Source organism: Puma concolor, chromosome A2 (genome assembly GCF_028749965.1).
Source record: "Puma concolor isolate L17-30 chromosome A2, mPumCon1.1.hap2, whole genome shotgun sequence".
Classification (NCBI taxonomy): Eukaryota; Metazoa; Chordata; class Mammalia; order Carnivora; family Felidae; genus Puma; species Puma concolor.
Genome location: NC_141668.1, coordinates 154,175,517 through 154,199,559, shown reverse-complemented (window position 1 = coordinate 154,199,559; position 24,043 = coordinate 154,175,517). Strand labels below are relative to the sequence as shown.

Here is a 24,043-nt window from a genome sequence, read left to right as displayed (position 1 = left end):
TAGAGCAATCATTGTATTCAGGACAGCTTCAGATGTGTTCACAGTACTATAAATTGTCACATCTGCATATACAGTTACTTGTTTTATCAGTAGTCAAAACTATATATTCACTTAATCAAAACCTTTAATTTAGAATGTTTCTAATACTGACTCATAGAATCTTAACGTGGAAGCTTACTTTTCCAAAGCTTACTTGGAATCTGCCAAGTTCAGCTTTGTTTAGGGAAGGTGAAGAATCCTGGGACGGAGTGCTCTTTCCACGAGCACTAAATAGTAACTCTTTCTACCACTTGAAAAAAAAGTCCCTCAAAACACCAACTTTAAAGGAAAAGTTCAGAAGTTATTGGGTATCACAAATCCTGTAAGTCCCAGTTCTGGATGAATGACTTAAATGGGGACGTGTCGCATAGTTCTGGGAGGTAAAGTATACCTTCTCAGTACTGTTCTGATTGACCACATTGTCTACCGTGATAGTCTTCAAGATTTTTGCTTTCAGTCCCTCTAAATTTGGTATCCACTTATACATATTTTTAAGTGACACGTAAAATGTTTCATCCTAAGTTTAAATGGTTACAAATTATTAAATGACTGACTTATCTAAAAAGACTTTAAATGTTTACTTATTTTTGAGAGACAGAGAAACAGAGCACAAGTTGGGGAGGGGCAGAGAGAGAGAGGGAGACACAGAATCCGAAGCAGGCTCCGGCCTCTGAGCTGTCAACACAGAGCCCAAAACGGGGCTTGAACTCACAAACTGTGAGAGCATGACCTGAGCTGAAGTCAGACACTTAACCTACTGAGCCACCAGGCATGCCATGACTGACTCATTTTAAATATTGATGTTTTAAGATAAAAATGTTGGGGGTGCCTGGCTGGCTCAGTTGGTGGAGCGTGTGACTCTTGATCTCGGGGTTGTGAGTTGGAGCTCCAAGTTGGGTGTAGAGATTACTTAAAAATAAAATCCTAATAAGTAAATAAAAATAAAAGTCATTCTTTAAGATGTATCCAGTGGAATCTACATTGTATGGTGATTTGGTGTCACCACGATAATTTGAAAAACACATGCATGAGCTCACAGTTTGAAACTTTCCATACTTTTTCTCCTTGAATGAGTAAAAGTTTCATTCAAACTTCCCCACAACTTTATGCACAATGTTATTTTGTTTGTTTGTTTGTTTATTTTGAAAGAGAGCGAGAGAGCACGTGGGAGAATGAGAGGGGGCTCAGTCTCATGACCATGAGATCATGACCTGAGCTAAAATCAAGTGTTGGAAACTTAACCAACTGAACCACCCAGGTGCCCCCTGACCTGTTGTCTTACAGATCTTTTCTGGTCAGGCTTTTCTAATTTTCTTCTTTTTTTTTTTTTTTTTTTAATTTTTTTTTCAACGTTTTTTTATTTATTTTTGGGACAGAGAGAGACAGAGCATGAACAGGGGAGGGGCAGAGAGAGAGGGAGACACAGAATCGGAAACAGGCTCCAGGCTCCGAGCCATCAGCCCAGAGCCTGACGCGGGGCTCGAACTCACGGACCGCGAGATCGTGACCTGGCTGAGGTCGGACGCTTAACCGACTGCGCCACCCAGGCGCCCCTCTAATTTTCTTCAACAGAAATATGCAAATGAATTGATGTTTTCAATTTCCTATGACCATAGGATATAAAGTATTAATAAAATTCTCTTGGGTTATCATCACAATCGTTAGTAGTATACATTGATCAAACCAAACAGCATATATTACAAATTTTGATAGTTATTTAACCTAGAAGTAACTTTTTATTAGCTGTACATCTCTGAATGTGATGCATGGTGCTGATTGTGTCCAGTTAGTGTGTGTGTGTACCCTTGGATACCACTTGTTACTGGAATCACTCGGGATTTAGCACCCATTTTATATGTATCCTTTATTTCCACAGATACACACTGAAAAATCATGTTCACATTACGTAAGTAGGTGGGAATTAAAATTTTTATTTTAACAGGGTCACTTACATCGTGGAAGTCCTTCCTAATGACATAAAAAATTACATCATGATACTAAAAACAATTTTAATGATTTGTGAGCTATAATCTATGTTCCTTAAACTTTGATGAAGTAAGACAATTGGAAACCACCTGACTTCAAAGGGAACTATGATTCAGTCACAGAGCCATTTCCACGGTCAGTGTTTAATAAACGCTCTGTCCAGATCCACCAAGTAAAACTAGTGGTCTCTGCGGCTTTTTCACTGAGATGCAGCTTATTTAATCTGATATACACAGAAAGGGATGAAAGAATAAAAATGTTATTTTCTATGTACCTTTGCCAACATAATATTTTAATAATGTGTTTTACATCGCAAGATTATATGTTTTATTAAAACCTTAAAGTTGCAGAATCAGTTTATTTGTTGACAGTGAAAAACACTTATATGTTGTTTACTGTTTCCTAGGGACTATTTTAAAACTTTATGCAAATGATCTATTTTAATTATCAAAACAAACTTATGAATTAGATGTAGTGTTATCCCCAGGTCACTGATCTGGAACATGAAACACTGTCAGATTAAATAACTTGCCAGTAGTCACATATCTGATGAGTAGCAGAGCTGGGATTTGAACTGGCTCTGGGGTCTTTAACTTTTACACCCCACAGTCTCTAATATTAGTAGCCTCACTAGATGTTTGCCTATCACAGCTTTGCAGAAAGCTTATTCTTGTTTCTTTATTCTTATGGCAGATTGAGATTCACAGGAGTGGGATGCTGCTTTAGAGAAAGGAAGGAGGGAAAGAAGGAAGACAGGGAGAAAAAGAGAAGGGAGAGGGAGGAAGAGGAAGAGGATGAGGATAATGGTTTTCCAGGTAGGTTGAAAACAAGTCAGAATTCTACCAGCAAGGTAAGAGTGTGCTAGTCTCCTTATTCCCACCAATATTAGTAATTTCAGCATTCCCACCTGTTTGATGAGTAGAGGTGATGTGGCATTGTTACTTTATTTTTATTTTTAAAGTTTATTTATTTATTTTGAGAGACAGAGAGAGAGAGTGGGGAAGGGGCAGAGAAGGAGAGAGAGAATCCCAAGCAAACTCCACAGTGTCAGTGCAGAGCCCGATGTGGGGCTCAAACTCATGAACTGTGAGATCAGGACCTGAGCTGAAGCCAGACACTTAACCAACTGAGCCATCCAGGCACCCCTGTTTTTTTTTAAGTAGGCTTCACGCCCAGTGGAGCCCAACACGGGACTTGAACTCACAACCCGAGATCAAGACCTGAGCTGAGGTCAAGAGTCCTACACTTAACCCTTAACCAACTGAGCCACCCAGGTGCCCCTGGCATTGTTACTTTAATATGCATTCAAGTGAATTTGAATATTTTTCTATGAGGCTGTGTCTTTTGGGTTATTCTTCGTGAATTGAATATTCATACTTTTTTCCTCAGTTTTCCCTTAGTCTTTCCTCAGAAATTCATGAGTTATTACTTCTATGTAACTAATCAAATTATATAACCTGCAAAGTACATTTTACCAGATCAATTAGTTATGTGTTAATTGTGTGTATTAATTGTGTTTATAGAATATATTATCACACAAATATTTTTACATGGTATTTAATCAAGTAATTCCATTATTACGTAGTTTCTGCTTTCTTGTTTGATATGCTTGTCCCTGCCTCTAAATTTTAGATATAGTCATTTGCAAAATTTTATTGCTTTATATTCTTTTTAAAGAGTTTCTTTTTTTCAACGTTTTTTATTTATCTTTGGGACAGAGACAGACAGAGCATGAACGGGGGAAGGGCAGAGAGAGAGGGAGACACAGAATCGGAAGCAGGCTCCAGGCTCTGAGCCATCAGCCCAGAGCCTGACGCGGGGCTCGAACTCACGGACCGTGAGATCGTGACCTGGCTGAAGTCGGATGCTTAACCGACTGCGCCACCCAGGCGCCCCTATTGCTTTATATTCTTAATTTAAATGTTTAAGCTGTCTGGATATCTTAAATTGAAATAATTAAGCTCAGTTTTAAATGTGGTGTAAAATAGGACTGTGTTTTTAAATATTTTACATATACAGGAAGCTATGATGAAGCTCAAGATAGACCCCAAGACCTGAACTTTTTTGCTCACCTGCTTATACCCACCAACCTTTGTCCCACATTTTTTCTTAAACTCTTCTTTCCAGCTTATCTCTTAACTTGGGCAAGAGACCCAAGGGGCATAGCATTGGGGTGAAAACCAAAACTATCTCTCAAGCAATTAATGACTGCCCTGGTGAGGAGCTCTGGCCTGCCCAGACCACTCAGAGCAGTTTGAGCTTAACCCCTGACTCACATCTGCACAGATGGAACATGGAGTAACCCATGGAGTGACCGACAGTCACCTTGACCTCATCATAATACTAAACTCCCTGCCCAAGGAGGAGTACAAGCCTCATTTACACTGTGTGGATGAGCATGACTCCTTAAACTCCGTGTGCTGCTTTATGGCCACCTCTACATATAATGACAGGGATCCCTGTTCTAAATAGTCATCCTAACATTAGGGGCTCCTGGGTGACTCAGTCGGTTAAGAGTCCGACTTCACCTCAGGTCATGATCTCATGGTTCGTGGGTTCAAGCCCCACGTCAGGCTCTGTGCTGACAGCTCAGAGCCTGGAGCCTGATTCAGATTCTGTGTCTCCCTCTCTCTCTGCCCCTCCCCCACTCACACTCTGTCTCTGTCTCTCTCAACAATAAATGGAAAAAACATTTTAAAAATTGTTTTAAAAAGAAGAAAGAAAGAAAGAAAGAAAGAAAGAAAGAAAGAAAGAAAGAAAGAAAGAAAGAAAGAAAAAGAAACCCATTCACCCTTGCTCAGGGAGTGACAGCTTTGGAGGTTTTTTCCCCATTGATGTCCTTTGCTGCAAATAAAGTTTCCTTTGTGTGACAGTTCCACCTCGTGTAGTTGCTGTCTGTGGGTCACCAAGGAGCTAAGTCACATTTGTTCAGTTGCACTATCAAATTAAATGTCTTTTACTATAAGGTAAACACTATATTTTTATATTGTTAGTTTCTTATGAATATAGGGAGATGCTTGTTAATTCTTTATTTTTGTTAACTATGCTATTTCTTCTATTATTGTTGTGTGTTTAAATTTATCTTGTATATCCAAAATTTACAGTATAAACCCATTCCGCTATTAAGGAATCATGAGAGATTAAAACAGATGTTATGAAATTATATTCAGTTGAATATTAAAAATGTAATAACCCAGAACTAAACTGTGTTTATTCCTAAACCACATAGATCCTATGATCATAGAATGATAAAACAAAGAAACAATTTAACTTTTAGGCTGAAACAAGTCTTAAATGACAATTACCACTGCGATTTTTAAAATTATTCTTCTGATTTAGCCAATGTGAGGAGAGAAAAAAGGGAGGAATGAACAGTGAATGGATAAAGAAGATGTGGTATACATATAAAATGGAATATTACTCAGCCATAAAAAAGAATGAAATCTTGCCATTTACAATGACGTGGGTGGAGCTAAGGACTATTATGCTAAGTGAAATAAGTCAGTCAGAGAAAGACAAATCCATATGATCTCAGTCATATGTGGAATTTAAGAGACAAAACAAATGCACATGGGGGAAAAAGAGAGAGAGAGGCAAACCATAAAACAGATTCTTAGTTATACAGAACAAACTAGGAGGGGAGGTGGGCAGGGGGATGGGTTAAATGGGTGATGGGTACTAAGGAGGGCACTGGCTGTGATGAGCCCTGGATGTCATATGTAAGTGATGAATCACTAAATTCTACACCTGAAACTAATATTACACTGTATATTAACTAACTGGAATTTAAGTAAAAACTTGAAACAAAAAAGCAAACAAACAAAAAACAAACCAAGTAAAACATTCACAAATGAGTGATGATTGTCTTTTAAAACAAAATAAGGGGCTCCTGGGTGGCTCAGTCAGTTACGTGTGATTCCAGAGCGACAGGAAGCAGATATCCTCCGATGCAATAAATGAGTGTAGAGAATCTAATTCCACTTTCCAGAGGGAATTATGGTTCCTTTGAGGGGCCAATTTCCCTGAATGAGTAATTCCATATGCTTTTTTTTCACAAATTTTAGATACCCAGGCATTTATGATATAAAGCGTGAAATAGAGATACCAGAAAAATAGCGTATAATGGGACTGCCAGGGAGGAAGAATAAGAACCCCCTTTTCTGCCCACTAATGTCATTTTAACAAAGAGGTAATGTTTGATTAAGTCCAAAACTGTTGAGAGGAAAATCAACGTAACTACACTGAAGCGGCTCCTGAACTAAACGTGAAGGAAGTTGCGGGGCTGAACAGCCTTCGTGGAACTGTAGTTCTGAAGGACCTAAGAATGGAGGCAAACGCTGTTGTGCAGACAGCCCTATGAAATATTCAGATATGAAAAGAAGGAGGAGGGGCGCCTGGGTGGCTCAGTCGGTTAAGCGTCCAACTTCGGCTCAGGTCATGATCTCACGGTTCGTGAGTTCGAACCCCGTATAGGACTCTCTGCTGTTGGTGCAGACCCCTCTTCAGATCCTCTGTCTCTCTCTCTCTTTGCCCAGAGCCACATGCCAGAGTTTGTGTCAATCTGTTCCTTATAGTTAACACATCTCCATAGCTGCTGCCCATGGAATGACCACATGGTTAGCTTTGCAGTAGGTGACTCATCTGCCATGATCCGTCTTGTTTCTGCAATAGCCATATTTTGGGCTGTGGTGGTGACTGCATTCCCTTTGTCTTTGAGGCCGCGATTCTACTGGATGCAGAACAGCTCTGCTCTACTTTTGATGAGTCAAGGCAGTTTCAGGAGCACTCACTTGACTCTTCCTACCACAGTGAATTTTACTTTCCAGGCCATAGAGCCGGCATGTGGGCTCTGCCAGCAGCCAGGTGTAGCCAATCAGTCACAGACCAGAGAAATGACCATGAGGTAAATTCACAGAACCATCGGATCCAGTATAAGATGGACTTGAGTTGTGTATCATTTGGTTTCCATATGCCTCAGTTTAACACGAGGGCTGTGATTGATTTTTCTTTTTTTTTTTTTAAATTGAAGTGTAGTTGACATATAATATGTTAGTTTCAGGTGTACAATGTGGTGATTCGACAATTATATACTTAGGAAATGCTCACCACAAATGTAGCTATCATCTGTCACCATGCAAAGTTAATACGACATTATTGACTGTATTCCCTACGCTGTACTTTTTATCCCCATGACTTATTCAGTTTGTAACTGGAAATTTATACCTATTATGTTACCCTGATAATAGGGCAAGCTCATTGTCTATATCCAACAGCCCTCAGTATACCTGGGTGTCCCTCTTTCCCCATTGTAGAATTACTTGGGTCCATGGTCATAGGTCAGTCACATTGGCAAAAGGCTAGGCGAATATACGTTTTTGATACTTGCAGAGGCTCTGTTGGTTCCATTCTCAAGGACACCCAGGTCCCCATTCAAGCAATGGACTCTGTGATCTGGTTTAGATATCAAAATTGTGTAAGGGCTCACAGTTTTCGGCTTAGTTGCTGACTTGAGTCTTCTGCAGTCCCATTCTTTATCATTTCGTCTGTAGAAGGTAAGCAGTGCCATCAATGGCTGCCCGTCCTATCTCATACCTTTTTGTCACTGACACAAATCCTTGTGGATCGAGGCCCCCAGGTGGCAACGCCAGACTTGTTTCCTCTCACAGTGTTCACACCCATCTGGCTTCTGACAGTGAGCTGTGACCATCTGGCTCCTGTTGTATGGAATCCTATCGTCCCCACTGATGCTAGGGAGCCCACTTCTGTAGCCACTTTCCTGTCCTCACCAGGACCTTCAGAGGACAAAATCTTGCCACTGAGCTTCTCAGTGATGTTGGTGCCTATCTGACTCATGCATTCTGGTTTGCTTTTGTGAGAGACGTGACCTCTGGTCCCTCTCCAGGACGATACTCAGCTGGGTTATAGTAATCATAATCAGCTCCAGGACCATTCTAGTGGGTTCTCTGTAATCACATAATAATTCAATTCATTCTTTTAAAGTTGTATTTATTTAAGTAATCTCTACACCCAACATGGGGCTTGAACTCACGAACCCGACATCAAGAGTCGCGTGCTCTTCTGTGCCCAGCCTTTTCTCCAGCAGGTGAAAACCCTCACAATCCACTTCTGCACCTGTTCCCCAGTGCCTGACAATACAGATGAGACAATACAAATGACAACACACCACACAGCTCATTTGGTAAATCAGCTCTTTCCTCACCAGGGCTCTGCTGAGACCTGAACTTAGTTCCTGGCCTAGAGGCCACGAAGGGGGCATGAGTGGAACTGGAGTTGGGCAGACATCCTCTTGTGGGGCAGCCACTTCAGGAGGCCTTTGTACGGCCACAGAATAGTGGGAGCCTGCTCTCCTCTCACAAAGGTAAGGCAATTACTTCTGTAGACCCAGAGGGTTTTTAGGGGAATCTAAGGGTTCAGTGGTCTCAGGAAGATCCGGTCTTACTCCATCAGCTTTAATGTCCTAATTTAGCAGAGAAGACCTGGAAGTTCTGTGCATTGACATCCTTTTAACTCCACTGCCCTTGTAATTAAATCCTGGCCTTAATCTTAGCAGTTTGCCTTCTTGCTACAAGAAATGAGCATCTGGGGGCCCTTGGGTGACTCAGTTGGTTAAGCGTCCGACTTTGGCTCAGGTCATGATCTCACAGCTTGTAAGTTCTAGCCCCATGGTGGGCTGTGTGCTGATAGCTCAGAGCCTGGAGCCTACTTCAGATTCTGTGTTTCCTTTCTCTCTGTCCCTCCCTGGCTCATGCTCTGTCTCTCAAAAATAAACAAACATAGAAAGAAAGAAAGAAAGAAAGAAAGAAAGAAAGAAAGAAAGAAAGAAAGAAAGAAAGAAAGAAAGAAAGAAAAGAAAGAAAGAAAGAAAAGATCTGTTCAAATGCTGTCATGGCAGGATTTTGGTTCTCACAGCATGTCCTTAGGTTATGATCAGCCAAACACCCAACTCTAGGACCTTCCAATCACTTTCCCCACATACAGTTCAAATTCTAGAGCTAATGCATAAATTAGTGTTTCACTTTCCATCTGTACCTCATCCCATCCACCACGTCTTTACCAACATGGCACTTAATACTAGCAAAACAGTCCTCACTGTCATCTGACTGACACTTGACCAGTTGCTATACCAATAGTCTCAGAATTGCTTCTCCCCAAAAGATCCTGAGACTAGGAATTAAATGGCATGCTTTATTTTGAAGATGGTACCCGGTGAGGGGCAGGGGGAGGAGGATGAGGAATCAGGGGAAAACGAGACCAGGAAGATAGAAAAGTCATCCACTGTGGCTTTCCTGAGCAGGTCTGTGCTGTCTCCCAATGAGGAAATCTCTGAGAAGCTGTGTAGAGCAAACTCAGAAGCATCCCAGGTCAGTGTGTGAGGCTGAAACATTTACCCACCAACTCCCATGCCCCAGTGTGTGAGGACTACCCTCAGAAGCTTTTACTCCTGTATCCCTGATAGCTGTCTGTGCAGCCATGCAAGGACCCCTCAGGTACTAGAAAGCCTCAGGCAGAGAAAAGATGCCCATACCTGGGATGTGTAAAGATGATAGCACATTGGGAAGTCCTCTTGCTTTATCTTTATAGTTGCAGGTGAACTTGCGTGGGCCCAGGGGGTGTAAAAGGGGCAACAGGCGTGTATGATACATAGCTCAATGCAATCTAAAATTTTTTTAAATGTTTATTTTTGAGAGAGAGAGACAGAGACAGAGTGCAATTGGGGGGTGGGTGCAGAGGCAGAGAGAGAGGGGGACAGAATCCGAAGCAGGCTCCAGGCTCTGAGCTGTCAGCACAACGTGGGGCTCCAGCTCTCAGACTGTGAGATCATGACCTGAGCTGAAGTCAGACGCTTAACCGACTGAGCCATTCAGGTGCCCCTCGATGCAATCTAGTAGAAGAACCAGAGGTTCCATCTCCAAAAGGACCATCAGTAGAACTACTCTATTCCTCTTATTGGGGACCTAAGAAACTTGCCACGCTGTTTAGAGCAAGTTCAGAGAATCATATTTTCTCCAAACCCTTATTAATTTTAGGAAAAGATATTTTCTCATTGGAAAGTGTTTAACAGGATACTTTAAGATTATGAGATCATAGACGTTAGCCATGGGCATTTACACTTGCATGGTTTAAGAGCTGCTGATTTTCGGGGCGCCTAGGTGGCGCAGTCGGTTAAGCGTCTGGCTTCAGCCAGGTCACGATCTCGCGGTCCGTGAGTTCGAGCCCCGCGTCAGGCTCTGGGCTGATGGCTCGGAGCCTGGAGCCTGTTTCCGATTCTGTGTCTCCCTCTCTCTCTGCCCCTCCCCCGTTCATGCTCTGTCTCTCTCTGTCCCAAAAATAAATAAAAACGTTGAAAAAAAAAATTAAAAAAAAAAAAAAAAGAGCTGCTGATTTTCTTTCACTAGGAAGGTGAAGCTGACCAAATTGAGATAGACTGAAACATCTAATTATAGAGAGAAATTACAGGTTTTCCTAAATTACATGTCTCTTTCTGTATGAGAGAAAGTATATCAATCATAAAGTAGAATTATAATTTTTTAAAGGCTGATATTAGAAAAAAAAAAGACCTGGGGCGCCTGGGTGGCGCAGTCGGTTAAGCATCCGACTTCAGCCAGGTCACGATCTCGCGGTCCGTGAGTTCGAGCTCCGCGTCAGGCTCTGGGCTGATGGCTCAGAGCCTGGAGCCTGTTTCCGATTCTGTGTCTCCCTCTCTCTCTGCCCCTCCCCCGTTCATGCTCTGTCTCTCTCTGTCCCAAAAATAAACGTTGAAAAAAAATTAAAAAAAAAAAAAAGACCTTGGAAAATCATAGGTACCTCCAAAAGATGTTTTAAATACCAGTTTGCTATGGATGGGCAGAATTTTCCACCAGAAAAACAGTGAAATCAAATTTCAACAGCAGAGTAGATGCTATATGGAGGAATATGGCAAAACCATCTTCCCCTTCCATAAATTAGAGGGATCACTTCCCCTTGCTCATCTGAGGGCCCATGGACTGTCACACCTCATCCTGAGGGTGACTGCTGGCCAAAGAAAGTCACAAAGTCCAGAGAAACTGGCCCATCTTGATGGGCAGAGCTACAAAGTCTCCCTGTAAAGGAGCCCCCCCCCCAATACAAGGAGGCATAGATAATCATACCCGTTTTTTACCAGACTAGACTTTTCTCTTTCTCTCCCCAGAAACAACTACTCATTAGCATTCAAATTTTTACCAGTCATCTATAATTAAGCACTTCCCTAATTTGCATACCTTCCCCTAGAACAGCAAAAGTCTGTTTTCTTTATAAGGCTGTTCAGTAACTGACAGTTGAGAAAGTCCCATGGAGGCCTCATCTTGAACTCCATGTGCTTATCAAATATTTTTCTGAAAAATGTCGATCTGTTCAGAAAAAGATAGGAAATAGGCTGGGATTGTGTGGCAATATGTATTTTATATTCTTGGATATTTTGTCTTATTCTTTGAGCAGAAATATCTAATTCTCCTGTATTTATTCTCATGAAAGGATGGGAAAATATGCAACATGACCAAATGTCTTCCCACATAAATATCTGGATCTGTAATTGTTACTTCATTCTTCATTTAGGTTGGATGTGTTGATGTTTATCTTGCCCTTTGGCTTATTGCTTCAGAGACAAACAAGCGTGTTTGGAATATGTCTAAAATTCACATATCCTCACAAGAAGTAATTTCTCCCCACCTTTGTCAGCATCAGAGAAGTGTAATTAAAAACAAAATCTCCCAGGGGCAGATTTGGCTGGCTCAGTCGGTGGAGCATGCAGTCTTGCTCTTGGGGTTGTGAGTTTGATATAGAGATTACTTAAAATAAAAATCTTAAAAAAAAAAAAATCTCCCAACCCAGGAAGCCTCTCCACAAAGGTAGAAGAAAAAGAGGGGCACCTGGGTGGCTCAGTCGGTTAACCGTCTGACTTCAGCTCAGGTCATGATCTCACAGCTTGTAAGCTCAAGCCCCGTGTTGGGCTCTGTGCTGACAGCTGGGAGCCTGGAGCCCGCTTCGGATTCTGTGTCTCCCTCTCTCTCTACCCCTTGCCCACTCACACTCTGTCTGTCTCTCTCTCTCTCAAAAATAAATATTAAAAAAAAATTTAGAAGGAAAAGAGAATTTTATTGTTGAATAAGTATCAAGCCAGAAAGAATGTGGTGTGGATCACAGGCAATCCATGAAGAGATTACAAAGACAGAAAGAAGTCTCGCCCTTTGATGTGGCCCAGCAGATACCCATTACATACATGTTCTCAAGATAGACAATAAATGACTAGTCATCCAGCAAGAAGACATGACAGCACCATTTATTACATGGTTCACCCTAAGTTCACCTGGTAATGGGGTAAACATCTGTGTTGGTTCATTGGTTTCATACAAAGGAAAAATAAACTCTTCATGAAAGGAGATACTTTTTCAACTGGGAGCAAGGTACCCACCGAAGCTAGGCTCCTGCCCTCCCACAGAAACTGCGAGATAGGGATACTATCTCCCTGGATGTTTACATTTCAAAGACCTGGCTCCCAGGTCCTTGAGAAAGACCTACCTTGGTCATAAAGACCTACCTGGGTCCTAAAGCTGGAAAGAATCTTATTTGTTTGTTGTTTTCCAGTATACTTAACATGCAGTGTTGTATGAGTTTCAGGTGTACAATATAGTGATTCAACAATTCTATACATTACTCAGTGCCCGTCACGGTAAGGGTACTCTGGCAAGAGTCTCATTTAACCTCTAAAAAGATTTTATACCCTTCAAAGAGACAGAGAAAGGACATACAATTGCCAAATTTCCAAAGTTAATGCTCTGGTAAAAAGGGAAGGGAAGGAAATCTTTTCCTTCGTTTTCAACAGGGAAAATTAAGTCTCATCTCTCATTTGTGTTTGTCCTTACATCAAGCAGGAGCCCTTCCGTGTCAGCCATGGTTGTTAGCGACTGTGGCATCAGGGTACTCGCTGTTCCCATCAGCTTAAAATATATCCAGCCATTCCTTCATTCATTGGATTATAATTAAATCTCCTGTTTCCAGAAACAAGCCTGGACTTGGTTGATTCAAAAGTGAGTCAGAGACAGATTCCTTTGATCCAAGAAATTATATTCCATTGAGGGAGAGACACAATAAACAGATAAGCAAATAAATGTACCTAATAATTTATTTAAAAGTGAATTACAGGTGCTGTTAAAAGTATGAAGACAAAATAGCAAAAAGGGCCATACTTGGACAACTGGGTGTCTCAGCCGGTTGAGCATCCAAATCTTGATTTCACCTCAGGCCATGATCTCACAGTTTGTGAATTCGAGTCACACGTTGGGCTCAGTGCAGAGCCTCTCCCTCTCTCTGCCCCCTCCCACTCACGAAAACGCCCTCTCCCTCTCCCTCTCTCTCTCTCTCTCTCTGTTTCAAAATAAGTAAATAAACTTTAAGAAATATTTTTTTAAATATGAAATTTATTGTCAAATTGGTTTCCATACAACACCCAAAGCTCATCCCAACAGGTCCCCTCCTCAATACCCATCACCCACCCTCCCCTCCCTCCCACCCCCCATCAACCCTCAGTTTGTTCTCAGTTTTTAAGAGTCTCCTATGTTTTGGCTCCCTCCCTCTATAACCTTTTTTTTCCCTTCCCCTCCCCCATGGTCTTCTGTTAAGTTTCTCAGGATCCACATAAGAGTGAAAACATGGTATCTGTCTTTCTCTGTATGACTTATTTCACTTAGCATAACACTCTCCAGTTCCATCCACGTTGCTACAAAAGGCCATATTTCATTCTTTCTCGTTGCCACGTAGTATTCCATTGTATATATAAACCACAACTTCTAAGAAAGATTTTTTTTAAAGGGGCCACACTTGATGGAAAGTGTTATTTTAGGGAAAAAAAATTTTTTTTATTTTAGGAAAAACTTTATGTGGAGGTAATATTTGAGCTGAGATATGAAGGCAGAGATGGGGTACTACAAGGGAAGATGAGGGTCACAAGCAAACAGAAGTCAAGAAAAACTTTGAGATTTTTGGCCTGAGCAAGAGAATAGAATGCAAGGGGCATTTACTATGCACGGGGACACGGGAAATGTACATCCGTGGGACCAGAAAGAATATGGTTTTAAACAGGAAGTTGGAGATGCCTTTTAAACATCAAGTACAAATGTTAAGGAGACAACAGGTTACACAGTTTTAAACTCACATTAGATGCCTGGGACAGATATATAAATAGAGGAGTCATCAGTATATAGACATCATTTAAACCAGGAACCCAGACATCCTTTTCTGGCGATGATGGAATGGTTGGTGGAAAACTCATGCTCCCATGAAAACCAGATTAAAAGGGAAATAAGATTTTAAGAAATGAATTTATATGACATCATCAGAGAGCTGCCTAGGTAACTAGGATTTGAGTGGGCAGATGTCAAAAGGAAGTGGACCAGAGTGGGAGCTAAAATTCTTTATCTAATTTTTGCCTATTGACGCTGGACTGTTGATAATAGCGTGAGGGAGCCTGAAAACCCAGGCACACAGAGATCTGGGTAGAATTGTTGCTAAGGGTCAGAGGAGTAAGCAAATGAAGTGGCAGATTGAAATTTGTGGATGGCATGGAAGCCAGGATTCAGGTGGCCAATATCCCAGGGAAAGGAGGAAGGAGGATGAGACTCCAACATATGACTTGGTTTCTCCTTTCTCTGGAGGCGTTTGCCAAATTCTTGCACTGCACTGAGTAGGGGAATAAGAAGTTGGACAGAAAGCTTGGGGCACCTAGGTGGCTCAGTCGGTTAAATGTCTGGTTTCGGCTTAGGTCATGATCTCACGGTTTGTGAGTTCGAGCCTATGTCAGGCTCTGTGTTGACAGCTCAGAGCCTGGAGCCTGGTTCGGATTCTGTGTCTCCCTCTTTCTCTGCCCCACCCTGGCTTGCGCTCTCTCCCTGTCTTTCAAAAATGATAAACATTAAAAAAAAAAAAGTTGGACAGAAAGCCTCTAAAATACCCCGCAGTCTCTCAGGGCTAAAAAGGAAAACATCAAATTTCAAGACCCAACAAAGCATAGAGACCTTTATAAATGCACTACACTTTTAGCTGGGACATCTCAAGGTGCACACCAGAAATCACATCCAGGTGATCCAGAAGTAGATGGAACCTTAAAATACTGCAAACCTGCCTCCTGTCCTCTCAGTCCCCTATCTGATTAGGATAATCTTCCCCCTGTCTCCATGAGGAAGGGAATAAATTTATTACTTAAATAGATCAATGGAACATAATACTGAATCCACAAATAGACCAGCATATATGACGATCACCTGATTTTGGACAAAGATGTCCGTGAACTGTAACAGAGAAAGAGTCACCTTTTCTACCCTTGGTGCTATGTCAGATGGAGTCCATACAGAAAAATTAATTCACAATGAATCCCAGATTTAAATATGAAAGGCCAAAACAATAAAGATTCTAGCAAAAAGTAACTTTGTGGTAGGCAAATCTACCTGGAAAAGGAAAAATATAGTTCATTAAAGAAAAAAATTGATAAATTGAGCTTCATTAAGAAGTTGTTTATTGGGACACCTGAGTGGCTCAGCCAGTTAGGCGTCCAACTCTTGATTTCGGCTCAGGTCATAATGTCATGGTTCATGAGTTCGAGCCCTGCATCGAGCTCTGTGCTGATGGTGCGGAGCCTGCTTGGGATTCTCTCTCTCTCCCTCTCTCTCTACCCCTCCCCCACTTGCACTATCTCTCTCTCTCAAAAAATAAACACTAAAAAAATGTTTTTAATTAAAAAGTTAAAGGGGCGCCTGGGTGGTTCAGTCGGTTAAGCGTCCGACTTTGGCTCAGGTCATGATCTCACAGTTTGTGAGTTCGAGCCCCGCATCGGGCTCTGTGCTGACAGCTTAGAGCCTGGAGCCTGCTTCTAATTCTGTGTCTCCCTCTTTCTCTGCTCCTCCCCTGCTCATGGTCTGTCTCCCTCTCTCTCCTTCAAATAAAAACATTTAAAAAAATTAAAAATAAAAAAAAAACTTGTTTATCAAAAGTCAGCTCTGGGGGGCACCGGGGAATTTGGGACAGTAATGAAACTGTTCTGTATGTTCATTATGGTGTTAGTTATACAACTGCAGGGTTAACTAGGTTAATTCACTATTTCTTGGGCAGAGAAATGCTGGCTTGGCTAAGGGAGGAAAGAGATTCTACCCCAAAGAAGCCCCAGATCCGGGTTACTTGTACCATCAGAATCAGGAGGCTGAATATTCAACATACCTCGGCATTCTGAGCTTCAATGTTTCCTTCTTCGGAAGGAAATAGAATCAGATTTTGCATGTGTCCAGTGCCCTGGCTTTTGTATCTACTGCCCAGAGGACACATCTCTTGATAGTCTGGCTCTGGTGGCCAGTGGGGCTTATGTTCACAGGTTCAACAGGACAGGATCAAAGAAATAAACAGTTCTCCCCTGGCTGTCACCCCAGGGCTCAACCCAGAGGAAGCAGACAGAAAGGCCCATCTTTCCCTGAAAGAGGTATATTTGTACATGTTTAAAAGCTGCTGCCTGAGGGTCAGGCTTCCAATCAGCCTGAATCTAGATGCTGACTGAGATCCTCCCCTTCGGGACACTGACAGGTCCTGGCACACCCTCAACTACTAGGAGCCACTAAAAATAAAACAGGCTACTTGGACAATCACCAAGGTTTGAGAGACAACCAAGAGATAGGGCAGGGTTGGCTGATAAGGTTAATCCTACACCAAGCCAAGACCAGGAGAGGTAGCTGTTTTCTCTAATGCATAGAAACCAACACAGAGAGTCTAGGAAGAGTAAAGACACAGAAGAATGTGTTCCAAACAAAAGAACAAGACCTTAATGAAACGAAGATAAGTGATTTACATGATGGGGGGCGGGGGAAGTGGAGGGACAAACGGAGAGTGCCTTGCATGCTTACAACGTCCTTTTACTGCACATTTGTTATACGGACACAGGGACCCATAGGCTGGATGCAGGTAGAATTAAGAACCCTGAAGAAATTTCAGGAATGCCTAATCAGAGAGAGAATAAGAAACACAGAGAGAGAGAGAGAGAGATTCTGAGACAGAGTCAGTTTGAAATCACCATTCCCACCTTACAGAGGGTATGGGCAGGCAGCAACCCAAAAATCAGTTCTAACATTCAATGTCCTGGACCATTAGAACTGGAAGGAGGCTTGTCACCAAATTCCAGTCCCGTGTGCTGTTTTGTTTTTTTGTGTATTTTGTCCTTTTATTGATTTCACACTGAGAGGCGTTTAAAATTTTAGAGGCGGTGGGGGGCGCCTGGGTGGCTCAATCAGTTAAGTGTCAGACTCTTGATTTTAGCTCAGGTCATGATCTCGTGGTTTGTGAGTTTGAGCCCCATATCGGCTTCATGCTGACAGCACGGAGCCTGCTTCAGATTCTCTTTCTCTGCTCCTCCCCCACTCGTGAGTACTCTCCTTCTCTCTCAAAATAAATAAACAATAAAAAAATAATAAAATAAAAATAAAATTTTAGAGAGGGTTAGACAAAGATATTAGAATGGAGTGCTTTTGGGCACATCTATTTGACTATAAGTGTATTCAAACCATTTGTGTAGTTATGTATACTATACCCTATATTTATTTACACTATATATTTATAGTGTTTACACTGGGAAACTTAAGATTTTTCCACAAGTGTTGTAGATATTTATTTATTTTGTTTTTGTTTTGCTTTAGGAATTCTCTGAATTTGAGGCTTTAAAAAATGCCAGTATAATTAACATACAGTGTTATATTAGTTTCAGATATACATTAAAGGCATTCAACAATTCCATATGTTACTCAGTACTCAGTAAGTACTCTTGCTCCTCTTTGCCTATTTCACCCGTCTCCTCCCTCCCCTCTGGCAACCACCAGTTTGTTCTCTATATTTGAGAGTCTGTTTTTTGTATCTCTCCCCCTTTTTTCATCTGTTTCTTAAAATTCCACATATGAGTGAAATCATATGGTATTTGTTTTTCTCTCTGACTTATTTCACTTAGCATTATACTCTCTAGATCCATCCATGTTGTTGCAAATGGCAAAATTTCATTCTTTTTTTTTTTAAGGTCAGGTAATATTCCATTGTATATACATCTTATATACCATATCTTCTTTATCCATTTGTCTATGGCTGGATACTTGGGCTGCTTCCATATCTTGGCTATTGTAAATAATGCCATAATAAACATAGGGGTGCATATATCTTTTCAGATTAGTGTTTTTGTTTTCTTTGGGTAAATACCCATTAGTGGAATTAGTAAATCATAAGGTCGTCCTATTTTTAATTTTTTGAGGAACCTCCATACTATTTTCCATAGTTTGCATTCCCACCAACAGGGCACAAGGGTTCCTTTTTCTCCACATCCTCGACAACACTTGTTTTTTTATTTCAGGCTGGCAAGTGTGCAGTCCCAGGTGTTATTTGTCCAAACATGAATATATTTGAAGACAATTTAGGATGTATATCAAGGTCTAATAAATTTGAACATACATTTTTTTGTTGGTATTAAAGGGAGTGAATAGTCAAGAGCTTGTTCATTCACTTGAATTCAGCAAACCAAAACACAGATTGTATTTTATTTATTTATTTATTTATTTATTTATTTATTTATTTATTTTTTCAACGTTTTTTATTTATTTTTGGGACAGAGAGAGACACAGCATGAACGGGGGAGGGGCAGAGAGAGAGGGAGACGCAGAATCGGAAACAGGCTCCAGGCTCTGAGCCATCAGCCCAGAGCCTGACGCGGGGCTCAAACTCACAGACCGTGAGATCGTGACCTGGCTGAAGTCAGACGCTTAACCGACTGCGCCACCCAGGCGCCCCATGTATTTTATTTATTTTTAATGTTTATTCGTTTTTGAGAGAGAAAGAGAGAGAGACAGAGCATGAGAGGGGGAGGGGCAGAGAGAGAGGGAGACACAGAGACCAAAGTAGGCTCCAGGCTCTGAGCTGTTAGCACAGAGCCTGATGTGGAGCTCGAACTCATGAACCTTGAGACCGTGACTTAGCAGACTGCTTAGCAGACTGAGCCACCCAGATACCCCCAAAGATTGTGTTTTAATTTTATAATTAGTAAAATGGCATAGTTCAGGGAAACTGACTTAGAAAGGACTTGAATGAATTATTGATATGAAAGATATTGTAAGACTCCCTTTATCTCTCTTGAAACCAGGATTTTTTTTTCTTTATAACAGTTTATTTCTCTTCAAACCACATTCTCTTCAAACTAGTTTCCTATGAACCTAATTCAACAGAACGAAAAATATGTCTCCCCATAGTTGTGAGGTTTGTACTTTATCGGCCTGTCAGTGTGAAGTTTCCCAATGCAAATTCTGAGGAAGAGGACATTTATCCCAGAAAAACCCAGTCTGAGGGCACCTGGGTGGTTCAGTTGGTTAAGCCACAAACTTCAGCTCAGGTCATGATCTTGAGGTTCATGAGTTTGAGCCCCATGTCGGGCTCTGTGCTGACAGCTCAGAACCTGAAACCTGATTCAGATTCTGTGTCTCCCTCTCTCTGTGCCCCTCCCCTGTCACACTCTCTCTCTTTCACTCACTCTCTCTTTCTCAAAAATAAACATTAAAACAATTTTTTTAATTTAAAAAAAGAAAAAGGAAAGCCCAGTCTAGTTTTGGATAATAGAGTAGATATCATTGCAGGAAAAATGGTGCTGCTGAGGACCACTACTGTGGGTCAGGCAGAGGCAGCCTGACCCAGTTTACACGGGTCATCACCGTTGAGCCTCAGACAGCAACTCATAGAAAATACTGGAATCAGGGACGCCTGGGTGGCTCAGTTGGTAAAGCATCTGACTCTTGGTTTTGACTCAGGTCATGATCTCGCACTTCATGAGTGCAAGCCCCATGTATGGCTCTGTGCTGACAGTGTGGAACCTGCTTAGGATTCTCTCCCCTCTCTCTGCCTCTATCCCCTTCATACTCTGTCTCTCTCTCAAAATAAATAAACTTAAGGGGCACCTGGGTGGCTCAATCGGTTGAGCATCTGACTTTGGCTCAGGTCATGATCTCACAGTTCGTGGGTTCAAGCCCTTCATTGGGCCCTGTGCTGACAGCTCAGAGCCTGCAACCTGCTTTGGATTCTGTGTCTCCCTCTCTCTCTTCCCCTCCCCCACTCACACTTGTCTCTCTCTCTCTCTCTCTCTCTCTCTGTCAAAAATAAATAAACGTTAAAAAATTTTTTAATAAATAAATAAACTTAAAAAATTAAAAAAAAAAGAAAATAATCAGTTGTTAAGTTCTTGGAAGAAAAGTATTGGGTCACAAGAGAAAGGCACCACCTGTGAGAGCCATCTCAGATAAGCCCTGTGCCCTTAGCACAGGCCTCTGTGGCCCATGCTTTCTCCTTCCTCTGGAAAGTGAAATGCACAAAGGTAGAAACCCAGGGGCTGTCTTGGTGCTGGGAGATAGGCCGTGCTGGTCAGATTTGATGTCTCAAATAGACATATAAACGTGCCAACCTGATTCCCTACCCCAGTGATTTGGAACTTGGAGGGTGTCAGTCAAAATTTCCTAGAGAGTCTTGACAAGTTCATCAGCACCTTAGAGCTGCCCCGGATCCTGCACTTGCAGTTCACAGTGCAAAAGAAAAAAGGTGTTGTCGAACACGTTGACACAATGAACACAATGAACAGGCGAGTGCAGGGAGGGATGCCCTCAGCTCATGGATCTGGTCCCGGAGGAGGCCGAAGTGGAGGGCCACCTCCCTGCGAGTGCACGCACCTGCAGGCTGTTTCCATCAGAGCCAGATGAGCTGCAGGTGGAAATCCTCCCGAGTGCTGCAGACTTGGGCCAGGCCTTTAAACTCAGAGCAACTGGAGAGGAGAAAGGAGACTGGATGTAGGCTCAGGCCGTGCAAGATGGCGCTCCAACTGCCTGATCTGCCGACGTTAAAAATCTTCTCTTTCCTGGACGCGTTCAGCTTGCTCCAAGCTTCCCAAGTGAACAGGGTAAATGTTCTCCACGATCCGCTCTCTGTCTGACCCGCCCCACCCCCACACCTCTCCACAAGTCCTTGCACAAGAACCCTTTCACCTCGGCCTCTCAGCTTTGAGATCTTGGCTACGCGAGCCTTATACCCACACAGCCTCCCTCTTTGCTTAAATTTACCTTGTTCGGGCCCATCCGCTCAGCTCCCAGAGATCAATGTCCCTGGATTTTAGTTGCTTCTCTTGACCAGTTTGAGCCCCCATTTGCAGAATAATGGAGTGGTACCTTGTGTGTTGGCGGTTAGCATCCTTCCCCTCCGAGGGCCTCCTGTTTTGTTAAATGAAAAGGACACACTGATACCCAGGAGTTGCTGTACTGACTAAATGGTCCTTGCGGCCCCCATTTCAAGCTCCAAAAAGTCCCCATTTCTCCCTCCAAACTCTCGCAGGAATCCCAAGGGCCTGTCTTAGCCTTGACGGACCTCTGCTGTTACCCTGTCCCCGTCCCCCCAGACGGGGAGGGCCATGAGAGCTGGGATGTTGGCTGGTGAACCGGTGTGGGCCTTGCAACCAGAACAAATGATAGCAGAGGAGCAGCCAGCCTTTGGGGACTGACTGCCTGTTCACCCCTTCCTTTCTTCCCCCTCAGGAATGGAATAGAGTTGCCGAGAACGATCACCTGTGGAGGTGAGCAAGGCAAGGGCAAGGCGGGAAGGCAGGTGTGTCTCATGGGGGAGGACGTAAGATTGGATTGCGTACAGAGGAGGCCTGCGGGTGGCCCTGTCTTGAGAGGCGTGAGTGATGCTCACAGAGAGGGAGGGGTTCATGAGACCAGTGCTCCCAAGGAGGTGGACTGACCTGGGGACAGCCTGGGGTGGGGGTGGTGTTATGACTCTGTTTCCAGAAACCTGTGTCTGAAGAAATGGAGCTTCTGCAACTTCTCCAAGTGCCTGGGCTCACAGACGTGGAAACAATTCTTCCTCAAACAAACAAAGCAGGAGTATCAGATGGCCTTGGCGCAACCAGAGGACTTTGTCTTCAAAGAAGCAACTGGGAACCTCGGTATGGGGGTAGGAGGAGCCTAGAGGACCGTGACAAACTTGTTTTAAGAAATGCGCCATTTTCTCCCCGCCCCCCCCCCCCCTTGTTTTCATTCAGTGAGGAGAAAGAAGATTAAAACTTGGTGGGACTGGGCTGCGGTGGTAGCTGTCCCTGGTCTCCCTGCTTCTTCTCTTGTCCCCCGTGGTCACAAGATCAGATCAGGCCCTGTGAGGACTCCCTTTCTCCGCAGACTTCCCATCCCTCCTAGGATAAAAATTTTAAACAAAAAGGAAACTTAAATAACAGAAGTTCTATTTGCTTTATTCCTAATACCTCTTTTATTTTTATTTTTATCTTTTAAATGTTTTATTTTTGAGAGCAGGGGAGGGGCAGAGAAAGGGAGACAGAGGATCCAAAGAGGGCTCTGTGCTGACAGCAGCGAGCCCAGTGTAGGGCTTGAACTCACGAATCATGAAATCATGACCTGAGCTGAAGTTGGACTCTCAACCGACTGAGCCACCCGGGGGCCCCATCCTAGTACCTCTTTTAAAACTCAGAACAGTTATCTGCTGGTGACGTTTTTATCCCCATTTTATATCTATGGAAACTGAAATGAAGGAGAAAAACCAATTGGCCAGTGTCTCCCAAATGGCCAGTCTGCAATGGGAACCCATTTTTGGAGGACTCTGAAGGCCACCCAACTTCTTCTCTTCTCCAAACTCTCCCAAGAGGGTGCAGGAAAACTTGCAATTATCTTTCCAGAGTTCTCTTTATTTGACTGCATCATCCCTCAAGTATTGTCTGTGTTTCCTTCTAGGAATCATAGGACCTATGGCTTATCTGTCAGGAAATGGCCCCACAATGGGTGGACGGGAGAAGTCCATCATTTGTACCGTGTCGTCCAAGCACATGCTTTATGCCTGGGATGTGCAGGAGGTGAGTCTGGCCAATGAGCACAGGTAATGTATGCCCGTGTCCGTCTTCCATGCAGGAAATGGGTGCTGGGGAGAAACGATACTAGGAAATGGTGCCGGGAACAGAGTTTCAGAGCAGGTCTTCTAATTGGTAATCTGTGACCTTTTCATCTAGTCTACAGACACACACAGAAAATTCATTTTTTAATATGTGTTTCTAGATATAAATGTGTGCAAGGACTTAATTTCTGTTGGTAACGTGGAATGACTGTGAAAGAAACTTTAGGCGCTGGGCATCTTCACTATCTATTCTCCCCCCCCCCCCTTCCTGTCAACTGTTGGCACTTGTTACATTGGATTTTTCAGAAAGCGGTCTCTAATGCCGATCACTGCCAAGGAGCACAACAGTCTTACATATCAGGATTAATAAAAGTAGTGCAAGAATCACTGGATAGGGAATGGGAAAATCCCAACATGGGGCCCAAATTTTTATATTTTCTTGGCTTGCCCTGTTTGGACTTCTCTTTTCTCCCTGTAAAAATTATTCTTTGGGGTATCTGGATGGCTCAGTCATTTAAGCATCTGATTCTTGATTTGGGCTCTGATTGTGATCTCATGGTTTGTGGGTTCAAGCCCCATGTCGGGCTCTGCACTGACAGTGCAGGGCCTGCTTGGGATTCTCTGTCTCTCTCTGTCTCTCCCCTACCTCCTCTCCCCACTCGTGCGCACACACACTCTGTCAAAATAAACTTTAAAAACCTACATAATGCTTCTTTGTCACACAGGGTCTTCTAGAGTATGACAAATACCTCTTTATGAATACTTGAGGTGGTAGAATGATGAACTAAAAGTCTAGAAGGATACTCCTAAAGTCACACAATGTTCTATGCCCATTACATCTCAGTAAAGCTGAGAAGATAAACCAGAAAAGTACACTCTTGCATAACTTGCTCTTAGAGAAACCAGTCCCACGTCCCTGAAGCCCAGTGGATGATGATCCATGTGGCAAAGAGCTCGGGCCTTCTGCCAACAGCCAACACTAGCTTGCAGTCACATGAGTGAACCATCTTGGAAGCTGATCTTCAATCCTTCAGGTTATTGTATC

General features: G+C 42.7%; 1 protein-coding gene across 8 annotated transcripts in view; it reads left to right on the top strand.

Annotated features, from left to right (window-relative positions):
• Positions 1-24,043, top strand: part of FBXW12 (F-box and WD repeat domain containing 12) — a 76,815-nt gene that overhangs the window by 34,372 nt on the left and 18,400 nt on the right. For 5 of the 8 annotated variants that reach the window (XM_086698315.1, XM_086698316.1, XM_086698313.1 and 2 more), the window contains 5 exons: positions 1,916-1,945; positions 2,719-2,840; positions 21,633-21,670; positions 21,888-22,045; positions 22,842-22,960. In XM_086698315.1, coding sequence (XP_086554441.1) covers positions 2,820-2,840; positions 21,633-21,670; positions 21,888-22,045; positions 22,842-22,960 — 336 coding nt within the window. In that variant the 5' untranslated portion in view covers positions 1,916-1,945; positions 2,719-2,819. Of the gene's footprint in view, positions 1-1,915; positions 1,946-1,996; positions 2,161-2,718; positions 2,841-17,328; positions 17,845-20,199; positions 21,005-21,632; positions 21,671-21,887; positions 22,046-22,841; positions 22,961-24,043 lie in introns of those variants that run through there. The other 3 variants (XM_086698318.1, XM_086698320.1, XM_086698321.1) reach the window with 3 other exon arrangements.